Genomic DNA, 12830 nt, shown 5'->3' with positions numbered 1-12830 from the left:
CAACAGACAAACGAGGACCTAACCTCACAACAGACACACGAGGACATCGCCACACAACAGACACACCAGGACATCGCCACACAACAGACACACCAGGACATCGCCACACAACAGACACACGAGGACATCGCCACACAACAGACACACGAGGACATCGCCACACAACAGACACACGAGGACATCGCCACACAACAGACACACGAATACATCGTCACACAACAGACACACGAGGACATCGCCACACAACAGACAAACGAGGACATAGCCACACAATAGACACACGAGGACATCGCCACACAACAGACACACGAGGACATCGCCACACAACAGACACACGAGGACATCGCCACACAACAGACACACCAGGACATCGCCACACAACAGACACACGAGGACATCGCCACACAACAGACACACGAGGACATCGCCACACAACAGACACACGAGGACATCGCCACACAACAGACACACGAGGACATCGCCACACAATAGACACACGAGGACATCGTCACACAATAGACACACCAGGACATCGCAACACAATAGACACACCAGGACATCGCCACACAACAGACACACGAGGACATAGCCACACAACAAACACACCAGGACATCGCCACACAACAGACACACCAGGACATCGCCACACAACAGACACACGAGGACATCGCCACACAACAGACACACGAGGACATCGCCACACAACAGACACACGAGGACATCGCCACACAATAGACACACGAGGACATCGTCACACAATAGACACACCAGGACATCGCAACACAATAGACACACCAGGACATCGCCACACAACAGACACACGAGGACATAGCCACACAACAAACACACCAGGACATCGCCACACAATAAACACACCAGAACATGACACAGTGAATACACCAGGATATCGTAACGTAATTAACACACCAGAACATGACACAGTGAACACTCCCGGATATCGCCACACAATAAACACACCAGAACATGACACAGTGAACACTCCCAGATATCGCCACATAACAGACAACGCGGACATCGCCAGACAACAGACACACGAGGACATCGCCACACAACAGACACACGAGGACATCGCCACACAACAGACACACGAGGACATCGCCACACAACAGACACACAAGGACATCGCCACACAACAGACACACGAGGACATCGCCACACAAGACACACGAGGACATCGCCACACAACAGACACACGAGAACATCGCCACACAACAGACACACGGGGACATCGCCACACAACAGACACACGAGGACATCGCCACACAATAGACACACGAGGACATCGCCACACAATAGACACACCAGGACATCGCCACACAATAGACACACCAGGACATCGCCACACAACAGACACACGAGGACATAGCCACACAGTAGACACACCAGAACATGACACAGTGAACACTCCCAGATATCGCCACATAATAGACACACAAGGACATCGCCACACAACAGACACACGAGGACATCGCCACACAATAGACACACGAGGACATCGCCACACAATAGAAACACCAGGACATCGCCACACAATAGACACACCAGGACATCGCCACACAACAGACACGCGAGGACATAGCAACACAACAGACACACCAGGACATCGCCACACAATAGACACACCAGAACATGACACAGTGAACACTCCCAGATATCGCCACATAATAGACACACAAGGACATCGCCACACAACAGACACACGAGGACATCGCCACACAACAGACAAACGAGGACATCGCCACACAACAGACAACGCGGACATCGCCACACAACAGACACACGAGGACATCGCCACACAACAGACACACGAGGACATCGCCACACAACAGACACATGAGGACATCGCCACACAACAGACACACGAGGACATCGCCACACAATAGACACACGAGGACATCGCCACACAATAGACACACGAGGACATCGCCACACAATAGACACACGAGGACATCGCCACACAACAGACACACGAGGACATAGCCACACAACAGACACACCAGGACATCGCCACACAATAGACACACGAGGACATCGCCACACAATAGACACACAAAGACATCGCCACACAACAGACACACGAGGACATAGCCACACAACAGACACACCAGGACATCGCCACACAACAGACACACGAGGACATCGCTACACAACAGACACACAAGGACATCGCCACACAACAGACACACGAGGACATCGCCACACAGGTTGCCTGCCATGGCATACCCACTACAGACAGACTACGTATATCAAGTGAATGCTGTCTACCTTTGACGATCACGACCCACTCTGAGTCGAAGTCGTTTAAAGCTTCCACCCTGTAGGCCTGTATGATGTCCCCGTGATCCTCTCCCGGCGTCCACCGTAGCGTCACATCCTTCCCCGAGGATCCCAACTTAGAGTACACCCCGGCCGGCTCCCCCGGGGGACCTACAGTAGGAGAACACACGTCAGTACGATACTGAGTTAATACAGTGGGAGCCTGCGGTGTGTGAAGACACGTCAGTACGATACTGAGTTAATACAGTGGGAGCCTGCGGTGTGTGAAGACACGTCAGTACGATACTGAGTTAATACAGTGGGAGCCTGCGGTGTGTGAACACACGTCATTACGATACTGAGTTAATACAGTGGGAGCCTGCGGTGTGTGAACACACGTCATTACGATACTGAGTTAATACAGTGGGAGCCTGCAGTGTGAGAACACACGTTGTAACGACATTGAGTTCATACAGTGGGAGCCTGCAGTGTGAGAACACACATTGTTACGACATTGAGTTCATACAGTGGGAGCCTGCAGTGTGAGAACACACGCTGTTACGACATTGAGTTCATACAGTGGGAGCCTGCGATGTGAGAACACACGTTGTTACGACATTGAGTTCATACAGTGGGAGCCTGCAGTGTGAGAACACACGTTGTTACGACATTGAGTTCATACAGTGGGAGCCTGCAGTGTGAGAACACACGCTGTTACGACATTGAGTTCATACAGTGGGAGCCTGCGGTGTGAGAACACACGTTGTTACGACATTGAGTTCATACAGTGGGAGCCTGCAGTGTGAGAACACACGCTGTTACGACATTGAGTTCATACAGTGGGAGCCTGCAGTGTGAGAACACACGTTGTTACGACATTGAGTTCATACATGCGGAGCCTGCAGTGTGAGAACACACGCTGTTACGACATTGAGTTCATACAGTGGGAGCCTGCAGTGTGAGAACACACGTTGTTACGACATTGAGTTCATACATGCGGAGCCTGCAGTGTGAGAACACATGTTGTTACGACAATGGGGTCACAGAGTGTATACAATGGGGGTGACCAATACCTGTGTACGACGAACTCATGACTACTCGACGTCGTGTACCTTGTTTGTGAACAGATTAACGTTCGTCAAGTGTAAACGTAATGTGGAGGAATCAGAGATGTTTAATACCAGGTGGATCGATCCGTCCATATTTCACCCGATAAAATGAACATTCGCATCACTATATTCGATTTCAGCAAGATACGTACCCATAACTGTGAGGACGGCCTCAGCCGTAGCCGCGTCCTGCACCGTCTCCGCCATACAGGTGAATGTGCCTGCGTGTTTGAACTGGGCGTTCCTTACGTACAATCCTCTCATACCATCGCGGATACCCTGTGGGGGCAGTTCGTTAATAAATGGCAACATAATAATACGGGTTAAAGTGTCACCTGTATTTCAAAATTCCTTTTCAAATTGTGTTTGTGCTTAATGTTATTAACATCGATACACGGAATTGGGATACGATGACATGCATCAACCAAGTCGGCGAGCTTGACCACCCGATCCCGTTAGTCGCCTCCTAATACAAGCATAGTCGCCTCTTACGACAAGCACGGGTTGCTGAAGGCCTATTCTTACCCGGGTTTTCACGGGCTCACATCACATTATGTTCATAATGATAGTATGAGTGATTAGTAGTGTACGATAGGCAGAGAAACAAAGAGACTATTTAACCCATTTTGGGTTCGAAAAGACGAGCGAATGCTGGCGCCACATGGCTAGCACGTGCTAATTTGTGCCGAAGCGTACAGAACCTACAACAGTGACAGTTTAAGGTGTGACAGGCGCTCACTCGGACGTAGTCGGGGTCATTTGCAACGTCGATGACGATCTCTCTGTTGAACTTCCATACGTAAATTAGGTCCGTGGTGAGTTGGTTGAAGGATGCCTCGCAGTAAAAGAAGGCGGTATTGTTGACCACGACGGCGGTGTTCGTAGGAGGCGTTGTTATGACAGTTTGCGCTGAAATGAGATGATAAAACAAATTTCACAGAAGGTCCATCATTCTCTGCGTAAACTGCATCCGGAAGTATCAATACATAAGATACGTTCCCAAGTTCACAGAATTTAAATAAAGATCGATTAATTATCTAGTGTGGAACATCCCTGTCAAAAGATTCTTACTGACGATGTTGAGTGTGCCCTCGGATGACGCCGTGCCGAGGTCGTTGGTGGCAGTGCACCTGTAGCCTCCCGAATCCCCCGTGGTCAGTCTCGTGATGAGCAGACTTCCGCTTGGGAGCAGGGCCAGATGACCAGTCGCCATTGTCTCATCGGCTACAGTGAGACCAAGGTCACGGCCATCCTTATACCACGAGATGGTCGGGGTGGGGGCAGCTTCTGGGTGGCATTTTATGGTGATGTTGCCGCCCTCGGTGCCGAGCATGGAGTCAAGAATTGGGTGCTTGGTAAACTTTGGCTGGAAAGCTGGTGACAACAAAGTTCAAATGAGTGAAAAACAAGACCACTGACACATTACTAGATGTTGCTCCATCTGAATGCATTGATTGTGTTTGTTTGTTTGTTGTTTAACGCCGCACTCAGCATTATTCCAGATATACGATGGCGGTCTGTATATAATCGAGTCTGGACCAGACAATCCAGTGATTGACATCATCATCTGTCGTAAGAGGCGACTAACGGGATCTGGTGGTCAGGCTCGCTGACTTGGTTGATTCATGTCATCGTATCCCAATTGCGTTGATCAATGCTCATGATATTAGTCACTGGATTGTCTGGTCCAGACTCGATTATTTACCGATTAGTATATGACCGCCGTCATACAGCTGGAATACTGCCTTAGTGTGGCGTTAAACAATAAACAAACAAACACAATCAATGAGGTGGTCTCCCTACCTAGCACCGTCAGCTGCCCGCTCGTGAGGACCTTGCCGTACTTGTTCTCCGCCACACACTGGTACATGCCGTTATGTCGGCTGGGGTCAGCGTCGTGGATGGTCAGAGTGTTCCTGTAGATGTCGATGTCCCCGGGGGTGGGGAGAAGCACCTTGGTCTCCTTCAGCCAGGTGTAGGTGGCGTGGGGGACGCCCACCGCATCGCACCTCCACGTTAGCTGACTCCCCTTGTCCACAAACTTGTTCTCCAGTGGGAACAGGAAGTACGGCTTGGCTAGCGGAGGAACGTATTGTGCGTTAATCAGGACATGAAATGTGAATTTGAATTTTGAATTACTAACTCATTTTGTCCTAGAATAGGTCTTCAGCAACCCATGCTTGCCGTAAAAGGCGACTATGCTTGTCGTAAAAGGCGACTAACGGGATCGGGTGGTCAGGCTCGCTCACTTGGTTGATGCATGTCATCGATCCCAATTGAATGGATCAATGCTCATGATTATCACTGGATTGTCTGGTCCAGACTCGATTATTTACAGACTGCCGTCATATAGCTGAAGTATTGCTGAGTGCGGCGTTAAACAACAAACCAACCAACCAACCTAAGATGGGCCCTGACATTGAACCTAGGCGGTACTACTATGCATTATTGTAAATAGCTACATACGTTGGACACTGCGCATGAAGATTACATAGTCGCAACAGGAAATTGTTGGATGTAATTTTGCGATAATGCAAGTTTTGGATACAAGATATGCAAGAGTATGCTTTACACTTGTTAACGACGATACAAGAACAAAATTATTTGTTCATGAAGATCAGTGTCCCAGTGTCAAGCAAACCTACATATTATGGAGAGGTGCAGGCTCTTGGTGTCGGAGGCGTCACTGCCCCGGCGGACGAGGCACGTATAGTTGCCGCTGTGCTCCAGCTTCGCATCCTTGATGATGAGAACGCGGTTGAGGTTCTCCATGCGGGACCCGGAGGGTGGAGCCCCGCCATTCCACTCCCAGGAGTAGGTCAACGGAAGCCTGAAGTGGAGGAGCACTGATACAGAGGTGACACACGGGTGTGGGCACAGCTCCACCTTCCAGGCCATCAGGGCCTCCTGCCATGACGTGATTGTACCGTTACTTGTGTTTAAGCAATGGCGTCAATCGTAACGTCATTGCTATTTTTAAATTTGAGTTTCCTTGGGTAATACTTTAACACCATCTGTGTTTAAGTTGTTATTTACGATATTCGTAGAGTCAGTACTACTGTAATTCTGTTTTAAGTATACTTGTTGCAGCGGTCGTGCCACGAGGGTGGTTTTGTTAAACGTGGCTCAGAGGTGGTCTTTACCAAAATAGCCAACTATTCTCCCTCAACTCTGCCACATCCTCAATCAAACCCCATCCTCAGCCTGCCACAAACCCCGTCCTCAGCTCTTCCACACACCCCGTCCAAACCACACCCTCAGCCTGCCACACACCCCACCCTCAGCTTGGCACACACCCCGTCCTCAGCCTGCCACACACCCCGTCCAAACCCCACCCTCAGCCTGCCACACACCCCACCCTCAGCCCTGCCACACACCCCACCCTCAGCCTGCCACACACCCCACCCTCAGCCCTGCCACATAACCCACCCTCAGCCTGCCACACACCCCACCCTCAGCCTGCCACACACCCCACCCTCAGCCCTGCCACATACCCCACCCTCAGCCCTGGCACACACCCCGTCTTCAGCCTGCCACACACCCCGTCCAAACCCCACCCTCAGCCTGCCACACACCCCACCCTCAGCCCTGCCACATACCCCGTCCTCAGCCTGACACACACCCCGTCCAAACCCCACCCTCAGCCTGCCACACACATTCCCCTCAGCCCTGCAACACACCCCGTCCTCAGCCCTAGAACACACCCCGTCTTCAGCCCTTCCACTCACCCCGTCCAAACCCCACCCTCAGCCTGCCACACACCCCATCCTCAGCCCTGCCACATACCCCGTCCTCAGCCTGACACACACCCCGTCCAACCCCCCCCCCCTCAGCCTGCCACCCCCCCCCCCCCCCTCAGCCCTGCAACACACCCCGTCCTCAGCCCTACAACACACCCCGTCCTCAGCCCTACAACACACCCCGTCTTCAGCCCTTTCACACACCCCGTCCAAACCCCACCCTCAGCCGTATCACATACCCCGTCTAAACCCAACACTCAGCCCTACCACACACCCCGTCCAAACCCCACCCTCAGCCCTGCAACACACTCCGTTTAAACCCCAGCCTTAGCCTTGCCACCCCCCTCCCCCGTCCAAACCCCAGCCTCAGCCGTATCACATACCCCGTCTAAACCCAACACTCAGCCCTTCCACACACCCCGTCCAAACCCCACCCTCAGCCGTATCACATACCCCGTCTAAACCCAACACTCAGCCCTACCACACACCCCGTCCAAACCCCACCCTCAGCCCTGCAACACACTCCGTCCAAACCCCAGCCTTAGCCCTGCCATCCCCCTCCCCCGTCCAAACCCCAGCCTCAGCCCTGCAACACACTCCGTCCAAACCCCAGCCTTAGCCCTGCCACCCCCTCCCCCGTCCAAACCCCAGCCTCAGCCCTGCAACACACTCCGTCCAAACCCCAGCCTCAGCCCTGCCACCCCCCTCCCCCGTCCAAACTCCAGCCTCAGCCCTATCATCTCCCCAACTCCTCACACCCCACCCACAACCTCCCCGTCAACCCAAGTTACTTGGTTGTTCTGATGAAACATCAACTCATCCCCACAGCGCAAGGACCTATAGTCTATAACGTGATATTCAATGTATTGTAATCCAATTTGTATTAGAACCCATGAACAATGGAAGCTAGGGGATACATAATACGCATTCAGTCGACCCACCTTCCATAAGCTAGACACTCCAGACGGACGGTCTTGCCCCTCTGTGGGGGATTGGGGAACACGGCGGGGAAGTCGTTGTGGATGGTTGGCCCAAAGTCGTTAGCGTCTGCAAGAAGTGATGGATAGGGTCGGTTAAGTTAAGACGTGTCGGAGAAAACACGCCTCCGAGGTTTTGGTTGTAAATGTATACACGCGGGAGAGGCGTTTCCCGACTCCCGAATGTTTACAAAAACCAAAACCGAGGAGTAGTGTTTTCTCTGGCTTATAAACCGTGTAAACAGTTTAATTCAAACAAAAAATCCAATTTACATTTGGCGCGTATTAACGGGACAGCTTTCAAGCCTGTCAGGAGTTAGAAACACCAAGTAGAAATTTCATCTGCTTCTCATCTTGTTAGGAATTACGAGGAAAAAGTAAAAATCCCCGAGAGGTTATTACGAGATTGGAAGATACAAAAAGGCAAAGGTGACAGTAGGTTAACTATTGTGACATTCAGTGTTCTCTTGTAGATGTGTTGCTCTTGGCTGGGACGGTGATGGGTCAGCAGTGAATAACTGAGAGCCATTGCAGACAGATTGTACAATACTTGACGTTGCTAAGCCCCTTTTGGTACGCGGGATTCGGGGTCTATTTCAGGGGGTATACTCAGCAGTGTGGTATGCGGGATGCAAAAAAGTCGTATTTGGTACGCAGATTTACGTACTTAATGAATTCGAGATTTATGTTCAGTAGAATACGGGATTCAGGGGTAAGAGATGACAATGAAAAAATACACGTAGATGGCACACCAAAGACGTTTAATGTCGTCATCTTGGTGCCGCTTATTCTACTAACTTTGCCCAGTGACGTCGAAGCCGATGGCGAGGCTGGTCCTGCTAGGTGGCTGCGTGGTGGCGAGCATCTGGTCGAAGGGAGCGGCCAGTGTGACCACACAGTGGTAAAGTCCTTGGTCGGAGGCTTGGACCTCGGAGATATACAGCCCTCCCTTCTCCGATATAAACGTATGGGGGTTGAGGGTGGGGCGGATGAAGTGATTGGCGTGCCCCTTGTACCAGGAGAAGCTCACCCCTGGAATAATGTCGTGGTGAATATAGGATCTACCATTCTATATTTGGGAAAATTACCACAAATCTTTAAATGGGTTTGAATGTTTCGAAAGCTGATGAAGATATTACTAATAATTAATAGTTGGTGGGTAGGGTGTGTGAACGAATTATCTCCTCTCAAAGGAGGAATCAAACTTGTTTTTAACCAAGAACACAAGTTTTTCATAGTCTTGAACAACTCATTTTTTCATAAATCCCAAGTTCTCTTTGCATTCACATACGAAATTGATTATATCGACCACTATCACTAAGAACACACTGCATAGGTTACTTCAGGTTTTAGAGGGGAAGTACTATACTGGAACAGATGACGTAAATGCATACACCTGGATGGATATTGAAACAAATTTGACTGCGATGCATGGATGTCTTCACTTACTTGGGTTGAAGTTTGGCGTGTTGCACTGGAGGACCGTCCCCTGGTAGAGCGGAGCGCTCAGCGTACCCACTGGTTCGTTGACGAACTCGTTCAAGTCTGTGGGGAGTGAGTGAGTGAGGGAGTGAGTGCGTGAGTGAGTGAGAGTGAGAGTGAGTGAGTGAGTGCGTGAACGTGATGGGGTTAACGCTGCATTGAGCAGTATTTCAATTATATCACTATCTGTCATTCAGACATAGCATTGGCGTAACCTACGAGCACCGGTGTTAACAATTCCAACACTCATGATCAGGAAGTCTGAGACGTGAACCTAAAGCGAATCGTTGATCCTAAGACCATGGGGACACCCACACACCCTCAATACGCATCCGCAACACGCACCCGCAACAAGCACCCACAACACGCACGCGCAACACGCATCCGTAACATGTGCTCGCAACACGCGCTCGCAACACGCACCAGCAACACGCACCCGCTACACGCATCCGCAATACGCACACGCACACGCAACTCGTACCTGCAATACGCACATGCAACACGCACACGCAACGCGCATACGCAACTCGCACCTGCAATACGCACACGCAACATGCACACGCAACGGGCACACGCAACACGCACCAGCGGATGTTTGTGATTGGCCATAACGTTTAATTGCTCACTCTATATGTCTAAGAAATCGGAAATACTTTCTATTGTGTTTGGCAGTTTGTCGACATTGACATTATAGCGATGGGAATCGGACTCCTTGAAAAAAACCACTTTGTGCTGCAAATGTATAATGACGTCACAGCATAAAACCACGTGCCGCTTAGAGCTGAGCAGTGAATTCCCCTGAACAACTAGTGTTCGTTATATTTAAGAATTATCTTCAATATGTCTTGCCTATGTTGAGGAATAGGCGTAAAAAACACCGATGTGCACACTACGAAACCTAATTGTTTTTTAAACTCATATAAATGATTGGTTGGCCAATCAAATACCATGGAATCACTTGATAAGACAGCACTGGTTGCCGACATACTCACACCCTCCTGATATGATGACGGGGTCGCTGATGATGGACCCGATCATGTTCGTGGCGATGCACTGGTAGTCCCCGGGGTCCTTCTGCAGGTCGGGGGCAGTGATGGTCAGTCTCCCATTGGTCAATGTGTAGCGAGGGTCAGTGGTTTCCGTCACTTCCGTCTCTTTCAAAGTGCCGACGTTCCGGAGCCATCTGTCATAGTGTATTTGTTTGTTGTTTAACACCGTACTCAGAAATATACCAGCTACATGACGACGGTCTGTAAATAATCGAGTCCTGAGCAGACAGTCCAGTGATTTACACCATGAGCATCGATCCACGCAATTGGGATACAATGAGATGCATCAACCAAGTCAGCGAGCCTGACCACCCGATCAAATTAGTCGCCTTTAACGACAAGCACAGTCGCCTTTTACAGTTGAAGGCCTTTTCAACCAAGGAACTGCACGGGGCCAGAGTAAGTATAGGCCAATAGGTGTGGTGTAGGCCAGTAGATGTGGTGTAGGCCAGCAGGTGTGGTGTAGGCTAGCAGGGATGGTGTAGGCTAGCATGTGTGGTGTAGGCTAGCAGGTGTGGTGTAGGCCAGCAGGTGTGGTGTAGGCTAGCAGGTGTGGTGTAGGCCAGCAGGTGTGGTGTAGGCTAGCAGGTGTGGTGTAGGCCAGCAGGTGTGGTGTAGGCCAGTAGGTGTGGTGTAGGCCAGTAGGTGTGGTTAAGGGGTGTATCCTTGATACCTGTATGTCGGGGCCGGTATTCCATCTGCTCGGCAGTCGATATAGGTAAGTGTTTCTCTTCCAGTGAGAACAACACTCTTTGGCTCATTTGTGAATACGGGCCCTCGAAGGATTAAGTTCAGGTCAGTGGTTTCCTGTCCGTATGCTGAAAACAAAGAGTGAGTGAGTGAGTTAACACTATTCAAGTTATATCACAGAGTGCCAGCTTACTGTTGAAGGAACGCCCGAGCATGAATATGGTGCTAACAAATCTAGAAACATAATGGCGAACCAGGATTTGAACCCACAATCAATTTCCGGCGTGCCCAAGGGATGCCACTCTGCACAGCGAAATGTGGCGCCTCAGACGACTGGACCACCCGTGCCAAATGGAAATGAAGACGTGAGGTTCCATTGTGGTCAAGAAACATAGCAACAAGAAAGATGAAAGACTTCAGTTGTGAAATAGTCACACTTGCTCCACTTTTCATGTTGTCTTGTAGTCGGGGTGGTCGGGTAGCCCAGTAGTTAAAGCGTTCGCTCGTCACGCCGAAGACCCGGGTTCGATTCCCGACAATGTATGGAGCCCATTTCTGGTGTTTCCGCCACCGTGTTATTGACGGAATATTGCTGAAAGCGGCGTAAAGCCATACTCACTCACTCACTCAGCAAGATTCATGTCCGACTTACTGAAGTCTCTGGGAGGCCGGTTGATCCTAAATGCCTCCAGCTTGTCGATCTCACATATGTACATCAGCACATCAGTGTTGCGCACCTTGGCCCAGGCAAACACGCTCTTCGTTGCTGAAAGTTAAAGTATACAAATAGTCTAAAACCAGAAGGGATTTCTAATACAGGTGTCACACGTGCGCTGGTCCAGAGTGTATACTAAATTGCTTTAATAGTTTCATGTGTAGATTTGTTTGTGCATTCTTGTTGCCGACATTCTTAAGCTGCTATTATTCGCTGTCTCTCAAGTGGGATGTTTTCTTTGTGCCGATGTTGAATGCTCATTACTTGATAAAGTGCAATAATTGGACATGCTTTCCTATTATACCTTACTCTGAGCCATTATGTTATTGTTTTCTGCATTAAATTTATTTTGTAAGTTGTTTATAGTTAGGGACCAGTTCAAAAGTTAGATGTTGGATAAAAAACTTTATTTCATAAGTTATACCCATAATTACGCACTGCACCAGACGGATTTACCAATATTGCCGATAACCTAACCTAACCTAACCTAACCTAACCTAACCTAACCTAACCTAACCTAACCTAACCTAACCTAACCTAACCTAACCTAACCTAACCTAACCTAACCTAACCTAAAACCAATTCCATACAATAAAGCGTCACTCTACGAACCAGAAAACATGTAGACGAGGTTGGGTTTGTTAATGGACTGCCCGGTAATGTCGGGAATCGGGTCGATGTCGTCGTCCCAGTAGTCGCCGGTCATGATGTCGGCGCCGTCGCCTTGCCACTGCCACGTGTCGCCCATCTCCACCCCGCTCGTGTACCACTTGTCGCGCCTTGAGGTATAC

General features: G+C 50.0%; 1 protein-coding gene across 1 annotated transcript in view; it reads right to left on the bottom strand.

Moving 5' to 3' along the window:
• The window catches only part of LOC124122563 (contactin-5-like), a 43158-nt gene that overhangs the window by 19801 nt on the left and 10527 nt on the right, over window positions 1-12830 (bottom strand). The window contains exons 5-17 of the mRNA XM_048380587.1: window positions 12652-12818; window positions 11977-12090; window positions 11308-11452; window positions 10578-10768; window positions 9553-9648; window positions 8902-9135; window positions 8068-8173; window positions 6032-6216; window positions 5190-5462; window positions 4458-4760; window positions 4126-4295; window positions 3539-3665; window positions 2287-2448 (exon numbers count right to left, since the gene is read on the bottom strand). Of these exons, the coding sequence (XP_048236544.1) occupies window positions 2287-2448; window positions 3539-3665; window positions 4126-4295; window positions 4458-4760; window positions 5190-5462; window positions 6032-6216; window positions 8068-8173; window positions 8902-9135; window positions 9553-9648; window positions 10578-10768; window positions 11308-11452; window positions 11977-12090; window positions 12652-12818 (2273 nt within the window). The remainder of the gene's footprint in view (window positions 1-2286; window positions 2449-3538; window positions 3666-4125; window positions 4296-4457; window positions 4761-5189; window positions 5463-6031; window positions 6217-8067; window positions 8174-8901; window positions 9136-9552; window positions 9649-10577; window positions 10769-11307; window positions 11453-11976; window positions 12091-12651; window positions 12819-12830) is intronic.

The sequence above is a fragment of the Haliotis rufescens genome, unplaced genomic scaffold (genome assembly GCF_023055435.1).
Source record: "Haliotis rufescens isolate VD_foot unplaced genomic scaffold, xgHalRufe1.0.p SCAF_31, whole genome shotgun sequence".
Taxonomy (NCBI): domain Eukaryota; kingdom Metazoa; phylum Mollusca; class Gastropoda; order Lepetellida; family Haliotidae; genus Haliotis; species Haliotis rufescens.
Note: the sequence above shows the minus strand (reverse complement) of the source record. Positions and strands in the feature narration are given on the sequence as shown.